This window comes from Ochotona princeps, chromosome 5 (assembly GCF_030435755.1).
Source record: "Ochotona princeps isolate mOchPri1 chromosome 5, mOchPri1.hap1, whole genome shotgun sequence".
NCBI lineage: Eukaryota > Metazoa > Chordata > Mammalia > Lagomorpha > Ochotonidae > Ochotona > Ochotona princeps.
This window is the reverse complement of record NC_080836.1, coordinates 42,539,961-42,558,018: the sequence shown is the minus strand read 5'-3', so window position 1 is coordinate 42,558,018 and position 18,058 is coordinate 42,539,961. Positions and strand designations below refer to the sequence as shown.

The 18,058-nt window shown below is 36.4% G+C and overlaps 1 protein-coding gene and 1 long non-coding RNA gene across 7 annotated transcripts in view; one reads left to right on the top strand and one right to left on the bottom strand.

Moving 5' to 3' along the window:
• Window positions 1-18,058, bottom strand: part of TANK (TRAF family member associated NFKB activator) — an 81,269-nt gene that overhangs the window by 967 nt on the left and 62,244 nt on the right. For all 5 annotated transcript variants that reach the window (XM_058664554.1, XM_058664555.1, XM_058664553.1 and 2 more), the window contains 3 exons: window positions 11,472-11,548; window positions 10,728-10,843; window positions 3,180-3,760 (listed from right to left, as the gene is read on the bottom strand). In XM_058664554.1, the coding sequence (XP_058520537.1) occupies window positions 3,180-3,760; window positions 10,728-10,843; window positions 11,472-11,548 (774 nt within the window). The remainder of the gene's footprint in view (window positions 1-3,179; window positions 3,761-10,727; window positions 10,844-11,471; window positions 11,549-18,058) is intronic.
• Window positions 1-18,058, top strand: part of LOC131480371 (uncharacterized) — a 72,497-nt gene that overhangs the window by 12,855 nt on the left and 41,584 nt on the right. For both annotated transcript variants that reach the window (XR_009245451.1, XR_009245450.1), the window contains exon 2: window positions 4,987-5,097. This is a non-coding gene — a long non-coding RNA (uncharacterized LOC131480371). The remainder of the gene's footprint in view (window positions 1-4,986; window positions 5,098-18,058) is intronic.

The following is an 18,058-nucleotide window of genomic DNA, read 5'->3' as shown; positions in this document are numbered from 1 at the left end:
TAATAAAGTCACAACTAAACTTTGATTAAGAGAAGCATTCAAAATACACACTTATGCATTTTATCTTTCTATATTATAGAGTACTGTAGCTTTAACACCGGCTGTTTTTAGCCCAACTGTCTCACAGTGGTAGTTTTCAAACAACAGTCAGTACTACTTTAGACTTTGTAATTAAATTCTTTTCTATTTTACAAATGAAATCTTAATAAGACCTTTTAAAATACATGGTGCATTAGACAGGATATGTGTATGTGCATACATGTTAATGAAAAGTAATTTAAATTTCATTGCTATTTAAAAGCAAACACAATGAATAAATCATGTATGAATCAGTGTTATTTTGATTTAAACAATTTTCTCTTAAACTAAAATTCCATTGATTAGTTATTTTTGCTTTTGAAGTGTCAAATATTTAATCATTCAATGGAATTTAACATCATGTCCATTTTTTACTTATTTTGCTCTGTTATAAAGCAGTTTGGCCTTATTATTCATGCATATGGTTGAACAAAATGAAACCTGTCAAAGTTTGCCCACTTAAAGAAGGGAAATTATAACTTAATAGAGCTATTTCTATTATAACCAGCACAAAAACACATCTATTTAACCATATTCACCATTTTAGTTTTTAAAAAGTTCTAAACACAAAAATAGCACTGAGTTTAATATTAGACACTCAATAAACAGATGTCGATTAGAAAATACCTTTTCACAATTGTATAAATCGGATGATCTAAAGTTTTTTCTTTCTTACCTTAACACAAATATAATGCCCTGGCATAGTTAAATTTTGAAACTCTGAAGAGAATCACCTGATAAACCGAGTTCACTTTACACTTCTATCACCAATATGCTCCTAATGAAAAAGCCTACTTTGGCACCTGACACAATGTTAATTTTCATTCCCTTAACTTGCTTTATTTTAGTAACCTATCATTTACATAAAGGGCATATTACTAACTGAAGAATCCAGCTTTTGTGATATCACTGTCTTAAACATTTTAGTGGGCAGCTGTGTACAGCTGGTGGAACTGTATGTCTGTCGAGACGCTGAGACACATTCACGTTTCAGTACAGGGACTTACGGTGACAGACACAGTTCCTCTGGCAAAGCAGCAATTTATCATGAAAATAATAATACTTTAGTGTTTTAAAACTAGGGTAAAATAATTTCATTTAGAACAATTTTTCTTTGAGGATACAGAAAAGTAGTGATTATGAGAATATAGAAAAAAACCTACTTATGGTTGACTAGATTCAAATTTTACTGTTTGCAGTTTAAATAACAAAGTAAAAGCCAATGTAATGGGAACTTGATATGGTTATAAGTAAAGATATTATTAAAGGTAATTCTTATTAAGATTCATAAACTAGTATGAAATTAACTGGGAGGCAGTTTAGTGTCTAAATTTTCCAAACCCTTCTTCCACTTACAATAGCTGTTTCTTAGGAGCTACTAGTTCAGATTTTCTCTTCATAAAATTAAGTTGAAACTCCAATCACTGACTCAGCAAAAGAGAAAAAAATCACATAGAACCAAAGTAATCTGATACATTTTAGTTTTGATAATGGAATTACAAGAGATGTGTTTAGTAGTAATGACTGATGTAAAAATTTGAAATATATAACAAAAAATTTCACTTCTCTGCTATTATCTATGAGCAACTCAAGAATTGTGTACTTATGATATGGCTTTATTAATACAAATAAAATTCCAAAATGTTCTTAAAGATACTTTTTAATAAATATCCTTTTAATCTGAAACTGTAACATGGCCTTCAAAACAAACTGATTTCTTTGCTTTTTCTGCCAAAATATCAACTATCTAACCTTATGCCCCATGTCTTATGACAACTCAACACCAATTCTCCTGCATTTTTTAAGCTGAATACTGTCCCATCAAGTTGTAATCACATACCAGCTGTTTCCCTTGCAGTAGTATAGAAAGCAAATGTACAATGCAGGGTGCCATCTACTGAAACATGAATGCACAGACTAACTAGAAAAAGAACAAGCAAGAATAATGGTGAAAAAAGTAACAAGCTTTAGAACTGATGCACTTTGCAGCTCCACAGGAATTCTACTTGCAATAAACGGAATTGTTTAATTTGTTTCACTTAGTAACAACTGTAACTGAGACTATGATGTAAAATAAGGTGCAATGTAGAACATAAGTGAGTTTATAATTAAAGCTTACTATCAGCAATGCCTGGTTTTTCTCACTATTAAAATATACCACAGCTTGGCTACTGCCTTTTTTGTATGCTTATTTAAAAATCTGTATCCTATATGAATACTTAAAGCCAAAGGATGTTAATCATTTTTTTTTTGTTGTTTTTTTCTGTTTCCTTGCAAACTGTATATCTCAAAGAAGAGAAAAATCAAGAAATGTTTTGCCAGGTATATGGATGGATATTTACAAGAATTTGTACTTTTACATGCTTCTGTGTATTATAACAATTTATATTCTTCATTTGCCTTTGGGTATTACATAAAAAAATTTACTCTACAATAAAATCTAAATTTAAATAGGATGGTAGAAGTGGGCTGGAGAGCTGTTTAAGTAGTCTTGGAGCCTTAGAAATGTTAAATATTTGATTGAAATTATACAAATAGATATTATTTAAAAATATATGTGCATGTTCAGTGACAGATTAGCAAGAGAGCAATATCAAAATTAAACTCTACAGATCTATGTACAGTGTAAATGAGGAAATAATGCAAGTATTAGTTGAAAATTTTCAATTATAATACACATAGAAATATAATTATTTACTTATGGAAAATCATATTCCTATAAAGACAAGTATAATATAAATATAGTAAAAAATTTGTTTGAAATTATGAAATTTAATAAAGTACTCTATCATCATACTGATGCTGAGCTTTGAATAAGGGACAAGGAAAGTGACAATATAATAGATATGGATAAGGCTGACGTGTATTTTAAAATCTGCAACAAATTTCCAGGTGCTTTATAACAGAGCTTAATCATATTCATCTTTCAGAATTTCATGTCATTTATTATAGAACTTGCATGTTTTGTTGAAAGCCTTGACTTTAGCTACTTATTAGTTTAAAGAGGAGGTCTGGTAACCTAAAAGAGATGCGTATCTGTGCATGTATGGCAAAATGTGTGTTCACACATAATAATACATTTGTTAATGTAAAACAGTTACCTGCTGTGGTCCACGGATAGCTTTTCCTGAGGAACTGAGTGAGGGGAAAGGTGCATCAGACGAGTCCTGAAGTGGGAATGTATTTACATATAAGGCATTATGGTCTCCAGGTGGCAAGCGCGCAGCTCTATCCAGAGTTGTCCTGATACAAATGTTTACAAGATCTGAGGTTTTTGTTTTGTCAGTTGTTTTGAGGTTTTGTATAGCTGAAGCTATGGGGTCAATTCCCTGACTTTCCACTGCAGTTTCTTCAGTGCCAGCAAAGTGTCCTGGATTGTCTCTGAGCTCCATATTCAGTATGTCCTGGCGCATCGCCTCCGATGTGGCAGCACCAAGGATGTTGGGGAGCTCTGAAGTGCTGTGTAAGAAAGTGGAGTCACTGTCCACAGGAGGAAACTTGACATTGAGTTTAGATAGCGACTCAAAAGAGGTGTCTTCTTCATCTCTGCCCAGTCCTCTTGCTGTGACAGATGTGATGCATGGTGTACCTCTATTTATATCATCTTTAGCCTGAGGCTTAAACAGCGCTTCTTGTTTATCTGTTTTATCCGTACACTGTATAGGCACTGAACACTGTGTTTCTGCAGGGAAAATGAACACAAAAGGGAAACAGTCGTATTCAAATCATTCTTAAAAATCTGTTCAATCAGCTTTGGACAGATGAGTATTATTTTTTCCCATTGGTTTTTATGGCAACTGAAGACAGTAACTTTTATATTCACTACCATCTTACAGAGGAATATTAGCAGTCTCCAGCCGAGGAGCCTGGATGTTGCTGATTATTGCAGTTTATACACTTTGTTTCTTCTTTGGTCTTTTGCTGTAAGCTTTGCATCTTGTTCAGTTACACTGCTCCATACTTAAAAAAAACATTTGCTTATACTGTCTACATTAAAACATTTTGTCAGTAATGGAAGCTGAAACTGTGAGCTTATTTAGATAAATAAATTGTTAAAGGGAAAAATCTTATAAATTAGGTCATTAATTATTTATAACATGAATTAGAAAATTTACTTCTTCACTCCCTATATCACATTGTGACTTAAGTATCCAGGCGCTTCAAAAATTCATGAAAATTGAAATGAAAAGAAGTTTATTTTGGCACAAAAAAAAAAAAAAAACGGTTTTGAAATCCATCTGTATGCTCCACTATCATTAATTGTTCAACCGTTGTCAACTCTAGTTAATCCCGAAAGGGAGCGGAATAGGGGCTAGAGTGAAGGCTGGAGAGAAGGAAGGCAGTGGAGGCAAAAGAATGATGGAAGTTTGCAGTGCACTTAAGAAAAGTGAATATATATGACCGCCATAGATGATAGTTGTTAACATGTAGGTATCAGGCAGATATCAGAGCTTCTGTAGTTCATCTACCTAGAAGCCACATACCTCAAAACTGACTTCTCCAGAACACAGCTAAACCTAAGAGCTGGAAAGTAAGTTAGCAGACTATAAGCTCCACCAATATATGCAGGTACCTCACAAAGTTAATGTATAATGTAATTAAAAAGTAACATTTTCTGGTGGGTTGGTTTTGAAGCCCACACATAGTCTTGTTTGCCTGTGTGTTTTGGTAACAGTATTTCCACAAACTTTCTGGACTATTTTCCTATGAACTCTACTCCTAGTCTTATTGTAGGGTTATTCTTGAAAGCTTGAGATTTCCCTGATTTGAACATGATTTAAAACAACAAATTAAAAGGCGATATGCTTTGTTAAAGGCAGAAACAGATATCAATAAGATGCATGGGAAATGACAAGAACATAAAAAGCAGAAAGAAACTCAGAAAGCACTTGTGTCTATCTAATGCAGGACCAACATGAACTGCAATGATCCAAGTACTCTCCTTGCTGGCAGTCCTGCGACATCTCAAAAAAGTTGAGTTATTCTCTACAGTGTCAGTTTAAGAAGGCAGTGAAGTTGGTAATGTATAAATACATACATTTATTTCTTGGATTAATGATAAAAATAATATTTTAAAAAGATAGCTTCCAGTGAAGATGTATGCACACAGAGAAACTCGACTAGTGATACGAGTTTTAGTGTTTGTATAGGGGTAGAGATACCTTTGCACAGTGTCCACAGGAGTTAGTAGGCACTTAACAACAGCTGTTTCCTTCATAGTGCTTTGGTCCCTGTGGTCTCATGGCCTCTCTCCATTTTTCCACAACATGTTCCAACACAAGATGTATTATGTTGCGATATGATATGAAGAACATGCAATCAACTCTGGTTCCTTCTCTAATATATTTCCTGCCTTTTTTTTTTAGTTCATACTATCCTGTCTTCTTGGATTATTACAGCAGCCTTTAGAATGTTTTCTTACCTATAAATTAGTCTCCTATCCAATCTGTTCTCTATGCTGAAGCTTCCCCTTCAGCCCTCCTTCTTACAGTGGTTTCTCTGAAAATCTGGTCATGTTACCTTTCTAAACAAATCTATTCAGGCTTTCTCTGAGGCACCTGTCCTCAGGAGTGGTATCTAAAACTCTTTATAACTGGCCCCTGGGCCCCCCTCCATGCTCACCACTTCCCATGCCAGTTTTACTCCACAGTTCAGCTAGAAGAATGCTTGTCCAATTCTGTGAAAATGCCAGTCTCTTGTCTTTACATTTGCACCTGCTGTGCAGACTGCTAGAAGTGTGCTCCTGCTGTTACTTTTTGTCTAACTCTTACTTGTCCTTTGTATCTTGATTCAGGTAACAGTTCTGTGGATGCTCTGTCATAACTTTTGGGTTCCTAATACTGAATTCTGTATGCTGTATTAAAAGGACACCTTTCTTTCTCTTATTACAGTAAGTTTTTTGAGGCCCTAAATTAAGATTTGTTTTCTGCTTACTCAAATACTCTACCTAGTGCTTGGCACATAGCATATGCATTTAATAAATGGACTTTTAATGAATTTGCCTTCTCTTCTCCACAGAACCTGGGAGAGTAACTTCCAATTATCATATAGTCTGCAGTGAGGTATTATACAGTGATTGAGATGAAATTGTTTAGTGGGGTTTCTTGGGCCTCAAAGTTTGATTTTAAGTAGTCCTTTTTCCTTATAAAAATGAGTCTTGGGGCCCCGGCATGGTAGCTTAGTGACTGAAGTCCTCGCCTTGCACGCGCCGGGATCCCATATGGGTGCTGGTTCTAATCCTGGCTGCCCTGCTTTCCATCCACCTCCCTGCTTGTGGTCTGGGAAAGCAGCCGAGGACGGCCCAAAGCCTTGGCATCCAGCACCCGCATGGGAGACCTGGAAGAGGCTTTGGACTTCTGGCTTCGGATTGGCTCAGCTCTGGCTGTTGCTGCCACTTGGGGAGTGAACCATCAGACGGAAGATCTTCCTCTCTGTCTCTCCTCCTCTCTGTATATCTGACTTCCCAATAAATAAAATAAATCTTTAAAAAAAATCTGTCTTTCCAATAAAGAAAATGAGCCTTGGGAGTAACGTAAACGTCTAGGAAAAAAGTATTTTCTTTGTAGATAAATTCTGCTAATCTTAGGTAAATCTGGAAAACCAACTGATGTGGTAACAGAATCCTTTAACACACAAAAAGGAAAGATTTATCAAATGGTCTTTCCAAGGAGGGGAGAACAAATGCTACAGAACCAGCTGCTGTTGCTAACGGCAAGAAACAGTAATCTTAGCAGTGCTGCCCTGTGCCATGGACTTGTTAAAATTACTGCACAGAGATTCATTCACATAATAGTAAAAATAATCCTGAGTTAGGCACTGTTATTATTCCCACTTTACATGTGAAGAAGCTGGGGCACGGAGAGGTTAATTCCACAACTACACATCTAGTGAATGGTACATGTGACACTGGAACCCAGGCAGTCTGTTTCCAGAGTCGGCTCTGAACCATTATGCAAAGCTGAACATGCTCATTTCTATATATAAAGGAGTTCCCAAATTGACAGAAATGTATTTTGAATTACTTTCCTAGCAACTGACCTATCCCCCCCTTGTGAAGAAAACAGAGGAGAAATCCAACAACTGTAATAGAACAGGTATTTTCTTTGAGTATAGCTAGCTGCTATACAACCTCAATTACATTAAAATAATCTGGTAGGGGCCAGTACTGTGAATAGTGCTGCTGCCTGTAGTACTGGCATCTCATATGGGCACCAGTGCTCCTTGCTGATGGCCTGGGAAATCAGTGGAAGATGCCCCAAGAGCCTGGACCCCTGAACCCACAGGGGAGGCCTGGGAGAAGCTAAAGGCTCTGTCTTTGGACTTGCCCAGTCCAACCCATTGCAGCTATGTGGAGAGTGGACCAGTGAATGGGAGATCTTTTTCTCTGACTCTTTCTCTTTCTCTTTCTGTAACTTTCAAATACATAAATAAATGAAAAAAATTTGATTTAACCTATTTAGGCAGTGAGAGTCAATATCTAAACTATTTAAACTTCAGATTTCTAAGGCTATTAGAAATCTTTGCTTAGAAAAATTAAAAGTCAAATGAAGTACCAGAAAACACTTCTTATCTTGACCCATATTGGGGAAACATGATCAGATCAGCAAATCACCTTTCTAATTGAAGAATAATTGAAGAATACTTTTGCAGGGTGGGGTATGCAGGGAAAAAAATGAAATGAAAACTATTTGTACATTTCTACATTTTCAATATATTATGTTAGACCATTAGTCTAAATGTCACTTTTTTTTTTTGGCAAAAAGAAACACATCTGATGGTTGTTTCTAACATTTTTTCTTTAAAGATTTATTTTATTTATTTGAAAGGCAGAGTTACAGAAAAAGACAGCTCAGTCTTTTATCTGCTAGTTCACTCTCTGAATGGCCACAATAGGCTGGGCTGGCCAGTCCAAAACCAGGAACCAGAAGTTTCTCCTGCGTCTACCGTGTGGGTGCAGGGAACCAAACAGTTAGAACATCCTCTGTGGCTTTTCCAGGCGCACTAGCAGAGAGCTGGACCTGAAGTGGAACAACCTGGCATCCTTATGGGATGCTGGCACAGAAGGTGGTGGCTTAACACCCCTAATTCTAATTCTTTATATTCTCTCCTAAACCCATTAAAACAGGACCTTCCTTTAAAATCCGAACTTCCTTTATGAATCAAATAGTACTTTTCTCAGAAGTCATATTTGCTTAAACAGGTATTTTCCTCATCCTTTCTCAAGACTATTGTCCTATATAGGTGAGTAGAAAAACTAAATGACAAAAAGGAAATGTATAATTCTTCGAACTCAGCATTTTTTTCATGAATTATATGTGGTTATTTAAAAGTAAAAAATAAGGGCGGATTTTGTGGCACAGCTAGTTAAGCTGCTGCTTGGGAAACTCACATCCTGTACTGGAGTAGGTCTGAGTTCCTACACTCCTGCCTTTGATTCTAACTTCCTGCTGTAGCATTTAGGGAGGCGGCAGACCTCTGCCACCCACCGGAGACTCAGAGTTCTAGCTCCCAGCTTCAGACTGGCCCATCCCTGGTTGTTGTAGGCATTCTGAAAATGAACCAGCAGTTGAAGATCTCTTCTTCTCTCCCCTTTGTTGTTCTGCCTTTCAAGTAAATGAAAATAAACTATTTTTAAAAGTAAAAATGTAATTTTCACTAAGAATAACTAGGGGACAGTATGTTAAGTACATTCTCAGATCATGTAAATCATATTTGAAGTAAGTAATTCCTCTATATTTCAAGTCAGTATGGTCTATACAATTGAAAAACCTTAATAGGCATCTTCTTCCAAAATATTTCTTTTTCTTTCTTTGCTTTTTGTCCTACTATTGTCAGAACCTAGTAATTTATATTTTGATTCCGGTTTGGATCCAGCAGGACTCCACTGAAGTATATAGCATAATATATCTAAAACATTTAAAGAATAATGTTATCCTTATTATTTGTGACACAGTTAATATACAGCCTAAGTATAATGTTATGAAGCAGTTTTACTGGGAAGAAATTGAAGTTAAACACTCGGTGTTCTGGTTGACAGATAGATACTTGGATTTAGACCTGTGTAATTTAAAAATGGTCAAAGTATTAAGGCATTGATAATGGGGTAAGTTCTCTGTGTAACAAAGAAGATAGCACCATTACAATGCTCTGATAAGATGTTGATGTTCCAAAAAGCATGTTTATGACTTCTAGATATTGTATCTCTATAGCTAGCATATTTTAAATAAAATAAACTTAGTTCTGAAATAGCTAGTTATCTTTTATCTAAACAAAATATCAATTTCCCATGAAAATAACAAATATGAAAGTGGAAGGATCAGTTATTTTTGGAGAGGTAGGGGAAGGAAAAAGAAATAGATTATGTCTGTTTACAAAGATTGTTTTGCTTCTCCAACACCACTTTGTGTAACATTTCTAAAAATAAAATAGTAGTAGCAAAAAGTGAATTTATAATCTAAAATGATTTGTAAATTGACAAGATGTAAGAACTGGAAGTAATGGAAACTGATCTTTAATTAAACGGGTGCTAGTCAGCCCTGCTGCAATATCTCTCAGAGGGAAAAATGTAAATCACATCTCTTGGGAATTGTCTGCAGAATATCTTAAATCACAAGAATAAAAAAGAATTTAGCAGGATTGATCCATATATCTTGCTTTTGTTTACAGAAGTGTTTGGTTGTCAGGCTCCATCTCCGATATTTTGTTTTTCATTTTAAAGTATTGAAGCAAACACCAGGAAACTAGTTTGGGTTTCACAGAAAGGTGAAACTTTTAAAAATCTTCCTGCAACACATGTACAAAACAAATGTTCCTTCTAAGTTGTATTTTATATTTAATTTGTACTTTACGCTTTTAGTATAACTGGCTCTCAGAGTGAATGCCACATTTAAAAACATTATTAATGTACATAATGATGTATTTATTTCAGAGGATAAAAGGTGGTAGGGAGGGACAAGGGGAAACAGAGGGTGAGGCAGTACTCCTGTTGCAGGTGTGCTTTCCAAATCCCTGACAATGGCAATGGAAAAGGAATGTTATCCAGGCCTCCCATGTAGGTTAGAGAAACTCAGCTACTTGACCCATCACTGTTGCCTACCATGGTTTGCCCTGGGCTGGAAGCTGAGATTAAGAGCAAGAGCCAGGAAATTAAATGAGGCACTCCAAAGTGGATATGGGCACCTTAATTGCTAGGCCAAATGCCAAACCACACATTTTTATTCTTGAACCAAATTAGTGTGTAATGAACTTGGAGGAAGAAGTTAAAAACAAAACCGATTTTATAAATTTACCTGGCTTACATACAGCCATGTAGCTTTAAGGTCAGTTACCAACATTTGAGTTGATAAAGAAAAAGACCCACAAATACCAAGTGAAATTTTTGAGGGAAGTATTCTATATTTATGTTGTATTTTCCAATGTGAGACTTCTCAGTAAGATAATTAGTAATTATGTCATTCAGTTCTATCTAAACAGTACCACATCCAATGAAGACACAGAGAAAAAGCCAGTATTTACCTAATGTATTTTAGAAATTAAATAGGACATATTCATTCAAATATAAAAAGCATTCAGTAAACTTTTCAAGAAATATTTCCATATTTAATTCCAACCAATAAAGTCAGTGATACTGTAAGCTAATCAAGCCTTACCAATTGCAGTGTTTGGTATATTAAGTTTGCTTAAGTGATCTTTTTGTGCTTTTGCTAGCAGGCATATTCTGTGAAATTCTTCCTTCAGATCCCAGAAAGTCTTCTCTACATTACCCCTAAAAAAAAATCAGTATTTTAAAACATAAAACTAAATCCCAAATGTTTTTAAACATTTTGAAACTTATAATGCACCACTTTATATACTACAAAATAATTGCTAAAATGTTAAAAAAAATTTATATTCCTGGAAAATGTTCCCCAAAACAACTATAATATGTGGAGATTTAGGCACAAATTAAGCAAAAGTTGAAAGTTCTAATACATAAAGGTAGTATAGAACAGCCTATTGATCCACTTACTCAATAAGTCCCAGTGATACTGGTTGTCTTATCTCATTCTTACATTAGAAACGTTAATGCATTAATTTTTGTTTTCTGTAAACACGTAAATAGAATATTAAATATTACTCCTTTGGTAAGGTTCTCATTAGGATCTATTCATCTAAAACAATAGGACCATAACACTTGATCTATTGAAACAGTAGAAGTCTTTACGATCAGCTCTGCTATTAACTATACTATGGCTTATTTAGGTCATTTAACACATAGGAGGCTTGTGTTGGTTTCTTCCCGGTATAAATAGCTGCAATTTGGTTTAATTGCTAAAAATGAAAAATACATAAACATAAAACATATATCAGTATTTATGACTTTTGATAGTTTGTAAAAAAGGATGTGGAACTACCTTTCATGGAATAAAGGAACGCCAAGACTCCTTGCTGATGTTTCTTTTCTAGGAGAAGAAAGCTCTTGGTTTCTTACCTTAAAAACACAAAATGATTACTACTTTAGATTATTTCCAAAGGAGACTGGGCTAGCAGAAAAATCCAAGAAAAACTGTTTATCTTATTCATTGAAATATAAGTTGAGGCAGCTTACAAAGATATATATGAAAGTTTTATTTTTCTTCAAATTAGAATAAGAAAAAAAGGGAAAATATAAAGTGTGAATACATGAAGTATTTTTGGCAGTTTCTTTAATTACTATTTGCCACACTGGTAATTCAACGTAAATTCAATCATTGCTCAAAATCCTACTCTAATAACCAAGCATCTCATATGACCAGAAACTGGGACTGGGGGGAAATCTGAGTGCTCACTTGTTTTGGTATTCACCAATAATGGAGGGTACATTTAAATCAATGTCTTTATCTTTTGGTACAAATTCTCTGTGGAGGAATGCAACAATTGCAGAGGAAGAAAGAAAACCTTAGGCTCTTACAGCGTCTTAGGATTTGACAAGCATTAAAAAGGTTTATAAAGACACTGCAATTATGTATTTAGGCTGCTTCTAACACAAGTTCTTGCCTTTCACTCCCACCTTGTGGTTTACACTGGTATTACATTTAATATGCAAAAGTCAATACTTAAAAACATGTTGCAATAATTTATTCTATGTCTCAGATAAAAAAAAACTTTGCAATCATATCTAGAAGGGCATGTGAACTTTAAAAGTACAACAGATCCAGAGGTGTGAAGATATCCTAATACTATATAATTATAAATGAAAACTCAGCCAGGTCTGTGTAATTCTTGTTTAACTTAAAATTTAAAACCAGGGAACATTTAGCTTTAGCAACTTTTAAATCTCATTCAGGCTAGGTTATTGTAGTTACTGTTAAAATAGAATATTATGGGCCCCGGCGGCGTGGCCTAGTGGCTAAAGTCCTCGCCTTGAAAGCCCCGGGATCCCATATGGGCGCCGGTTCTAATCCCGGCAGCTCCACTTCCCATCCAGCTCCCTGCTTGTGGCCTGGGAAAGCAGTTGAGGACGGCCCAATGCATTGGGACCCTGCACCTGTGTGGGAGACCCGGAAGAGGTTCCAGGTTCCCGGCTTCGGATCGGCGTGCACCGGCCCGTTGCGGCTCACTTGGGCAGTGAATCATCGGACGGATGGAAGATCTTCCTCTCTGTCTGTCCTCCTCTGTATATCTGGCTGTAATAAAATGAATAAATCTTTAAAAAAAAACAGAATATTATGCTTCACTGTTTTTTCATAATGACGTATTTATTTGAAATGCAGAGTGACAGAGAAAAGTTAGAGATATCTTTTGCTCATTGATTCACTCCCAAATGCTAGCATTAAGCAAGGGTGAAGCCAGGAACCAAGGATTCTGATTTGGTCTCCCATATAGCTGGGCCATCATGTTCTACCTCCCAGGGGGCATTAGCAGGAAGCTACAGCAGAAGCCCAGAGTAGGCAGGACTTGACCCAGGCACTCTAATATAGGATGCAAGCAACTTAACTGCTATCTGTAATGCCCACCCCACTTAACTGTTTCTAATAATTTGGATGTATCCCCTTTTAATCTCACTCATCAACAGATTCCTTTTGGAAAGGGTGTTGGCACTGACTGCTACTTGGGATGGTGCATCACCTAACAGAGTGCCTACTGAAGTTCTCCGTCCACTTCTGATGAAGTTTCTTGCCATGACGGCCCAGGCACCATGTCCTTACCACCCAGGTGGGACCTGGACTGAGTTCAGGGATCCTGAACTCAGGGCTCCTGAAGCTGTTGTCAACATCTCAGAAGTGAATCTGCAGATAGAAAACATCTGTCTCTCTTCTAAGTAAAATGAAAAGGAATTTTAAAAAAAGGAAACTTTGTTAGAAAAACATGTTTTAATTAGTTCTAATTTCTTAAGGCTTAATTATTTAAGATGAAGACTTGATTTCAGCTTGCTTTTCTTAAAAGTCTTACCTTCTTCAATTTGCTTACTGTTCTGGTTTCCCATCTTCTAAACATATACTGTAAACGTATAGAACTAGTCTAATACAATTGTGCAATCCAATTTGTGATTTTGTATAATCATATTGTCAGATTGAGGCAAAATAATAAATAATATATTTTGTAGCTGCATACTGTTTGACAAACAGGTAGGCCATGCCTCCTTCCAGATCTAAACTTCTTTACTGAGCTTTTTAAACCAGTAACATCAGAAGAAATGTTACCATTTGTAGTTTGTTCTTAAAAATGACACACCAGGGTTTTCTTTGGTGTTACATGAAATTGTGCAATTAGACCACCCAAAGGATTTTAGTGTGAACCAGGAAGACATTTTAAAGCCAGCCAGCATTCAGACATTTCAAAAAACCAAACTTTTGAAAAACTATGATTAAATATATATCAACAAGATCACAGAAGTATGTTAAGAACAAAATTACTATACAATTTAGCAATGTTAAGTCATAATAAAATGACTAAATAGAAGGAACTGCTAAAAATAACTAGTAGAAATTCTCAAAGGGAAAAAATCATTTTATTAGAACTAGGAAGAAACAGAAAGAAGCACTCTAGTTTAGCCTTAAAATGAAGATAGTTACAGAGTGAGTGGTATATTCACTTTCAAAGTCCTGGTTTTGACACAAACGAGGTTAGATTACTTCTGCCGCTCGGCAAATGTATGACAATAAATAGACATTAAAAAGACAAGTATAGTGAGAACAAGTTTCTAATTCTTTAAAGAAAAGCATATGACTGGTGGGGAGGTAAGATAAGCTTTCCTTTGGCTGATAAATAACTAGTATCACCTTATTTCTGTGATGTTTAGATGTGATAACTAGTAAGAATCAATTTATTAGGAAAAGATTCTTTGGGTGTACTGGCAGGAAATAATGGGAAGACAGACTTATTAAAGATTTCTTCTTTTTTCCTTTGAAAATTATTTATGTACTTATTTTACTAACTCAAAAGGCAAAGAGAGGGCCAGTGCCATGGTTTAGCAAGCTAATTCTCTTCCTGAAAAGCTGGCATTCTATATTGGCACCAGTTCTAGGCCTGGCTGCTCCATTTCTGATCCGGGTCCCTGCTAAAAGCCTACGAATACAGTAAAGGATGGTCCAAAGCCTTGGAACCTTGCACCCACCTGGGATACCTGGAAGAAGCTTCTTGCTCCTGGTCTTGAAAAGGCCCAGCTCTGGCTGTTGCAGCCAGACTCTGGGATTGAACCAGTGGATGGGAGCTTTCTGTAATTTTTTCAGGTAAAAATGAAATCTTTTAAAATATATATGTATTTTAAGATTTATTTATTTTTACTGGAAAGGCAGATCCACAGAGAGGGGAAGACAGAGAGAAAAATCTTCTGGTTCACTCCCCAAGTGGCTACAATGGCTGGAGTTGAGCCGATCTGAAGCCAGGAGCTTCTTCCAGGTCTCCCACTTGGGTGCAGAGTCCCAAGAGCTTGGGCTAATCTTCTATTGCTTTCCCAGGCCACAAGCAGGGAGATGGAGGTGAAGTGCAGCAACTGGGACATGAACCAGCTCCCATGTGGGATTACTGGCAAGGCCACCTAACCACTGAGCCATCATGCTGGGCCCAAAGTAAATAAATCTGAAGCAATAACAACAAAACTTTAATAAAAAGGTAAAGTTACAGAAGTTTTCTATCAGCTGATTCACTCTCTAAATGTCTGTAATAGTTAGGACTGGTCAGGCCAAACTCAAGAGGCAGGAACTCATTTTTGGTCTCACTTGAGTGGCAGGAACCTAGCTACTTCAGCTATCATCTGCTGCCTCCTAGGCTTTGTTTAGCCAGATCCTGGGTTGAAAGCAGAGCTGGGACTTGAACCCAGGGAGGGAGGATAGCATCCCAAGCAGTGTCTTTTTTTTTTTCCAATTAATTTATTTACTTGAAAGACAGAGTTACAGAGAGAGAGAGAGAGAGAGAGAGAGAGAGAGAGAGAAAATATCTTTCATTCAGTTCAATCTCCAAATATGCTGCAACGGCTGGAGCAGGGCTGGTGTGAGGCTAGGAGCCTGGAGTTTCTTCTGGATCTCCTCTGTGGGTGCAGGGGACCAAGCACTTGAACCATCCTCTACTGCTTTCCCAGGCACATTAGCAGGAAGCTGAGTTGGAAGTAGAGTAGGCAGGACTTAAACTGATATCTACATGGAATGCCAGTACTGCAGGAAGAGGCTTAATCTACCATGCCACAGTGCTGGCCTCTAATATTACTTTCAATTGTAGCAACTGGGACACAACTTTCTGAAAATAATCATTATTTTTCAAAAGACTTAGGATCTGTATGCTCAATGCCAGGACAAAAAAGCATATTTTTCTTTTTACTCTCAAAAATCATCCAAGTGGACCCCATATTGCAGGAAGATGAAATGTAACTTTAGATAAGAAAATATGGGAATTTTCAACATTATATTTTAGGAGATCTTAAGCATTTCATCATTCAACAAATGAGTTTATTTTGAGGTACTAAAACTTAAAATACTTATCATAAACTGTCCCAAGTATTAATTTGGAAATGTCAAACTTGTGGAAGGAATGCTGAAATAGGAGTTTTGCACATCACACTTTCATATACACTTCCAGAAGGGTGCCAGATAAGTCATTCAACTAAATCCATTAAGTTAAACCCATCTGCAACAGTTGGAAGATGTTATGAAATGTTTCCTTAAATTTCCTCTTATGAGAATTGGGAGACTTTTGACTTAGTGTAAATCAATTTGAGTTTCTCATGGAAGGGTATTATATATATATATATATATATATATATATATATATATATATATATATACATACATATATATAAAACCCATATGTTTAAGGGCTAGTTAAAATGCAATCATATTTAGGAAGAAAAAAGTGGCTAAAATATTATTCCAATACAAAATTAACTGTTAAAAACTACTTGAGACGGCAAAGCAAGATATAGCTGGATCAATGTATAGACACAGATAGCAAATTCCTACCTGCTGGCTTACTCCCCAGATACCCTCAATGGCTGTGACTGGGCAGGGTCCAAAGCTTAGTTACGAATGCAGTGTAGGTCTCCCACGTGGGATTGCAGGTACCCAAATATTTGAGCCATCACTGCTGCCTTGCAATGAAGGTATGCACTAACAGGGAGTCAGGAGCGAGAACTTGGAATTTAACTCAGGTACGCTGATATTTTGGGAGGTGGACACCTTAACCAGTAGGTTACTTTTATTTTCTTAGATTTATTTATTTTTATTGGAAAGACAGATTTACAGAGAGCAGGAAAGACAGAAAGATCTCCCATCTGCTGGTTTACTCCCAAAATGACTACAACAAGTAGAGCTAGAGCTGAGCTAGGCCAGGAGCCAAGAACTTCTTCTGGGTTTCCTATGTGGGTGCAGGGTCCCAAGGTATTGGACCATCTTCCACTGCTTTCCCAGGCCACAAGCAGGTAGCTGTATGGGAAGTGGAGCATCCAGGACACTAGAACTGGTGCCCATGTGGTCTGTCAGTGCCTGCTGTTGGAGGATTAGTCTGTTCAGCCATGGAGCTGGTTCCAAGTAGGTTTATTTTCATGCAAATAATGGAAAATGGTTTGTACATTCTACAATCTGATGTCAACCTCTCAGAAAAGGTGCATATTTTGCCTAACAGTTTCTCGTTATGATTGGTACCAAAAGTCAAATATTATTCTTTTAACAAAATATGGAAGGCAGCATTGTGGCTTGGGGAGTTAAGATGCTGTTTGCAAAGCCAACATCCCATATTGGAGTGCAGTTCAATCCTGGCTTTTCTGCTTCTGAGCCTGCTTCCTAATGTGCCTTGGAAGGCAGTAGTTTGATGGCCCAGTGCTTCGGTCACTGCCAATGACATGGGAGACCTGGATGGAATTTTTAGCTTCAGCCTACCCCAGGTCTGGCTGCTGTGGTCATTTGGGAGGTAGACCACATGGAAGAACTCTTTCTTACTCTCCCCCTGCCTCTCCTTCTCTGTCACCCTGCCTTTGAAATAAGTAACTATTTTAAAGTGTATGTATGTGTGTGTATAAAGTATATATGTGTGTGTATATATATATATGTATATATAAAACATGGTAAAACAAAATTCTCACATGAAATCATGTTTTTCTATAAAAAATTTTAAAACTTGACATGGAAAGTTTGGATACTACAGTCAGTAATCCAGTGTGTATTCTCTCGCATGTAAGGGACCTGTCACAAGGCTAGTATTAGATAAAGAAGGTACGTTTTCAGTGATACATAGCTGAACCACAGCTGACTCTTTATTCAGTATTTATATCAAAGGCTCCTTTGAAAATTTAGTTGGTTTCTTTGCATGCAAACTCTTACTTATTTTTAAGGTGACTAAGATAACTGAGTACAGCCAACTTTTTATTTAATTTCTGGAAGAGGTCAATGGAATTATGCTTTTAAAACATAAAATAGAACTATGTTCTTACTTGGATCTGTGTAAACCAAGAAACAAGCCAGGATGAGATGGGAAGGATTGGTACAGGGAATATAAATTATGAAATAGTTATAAATCCTAGCTTGATAAAATT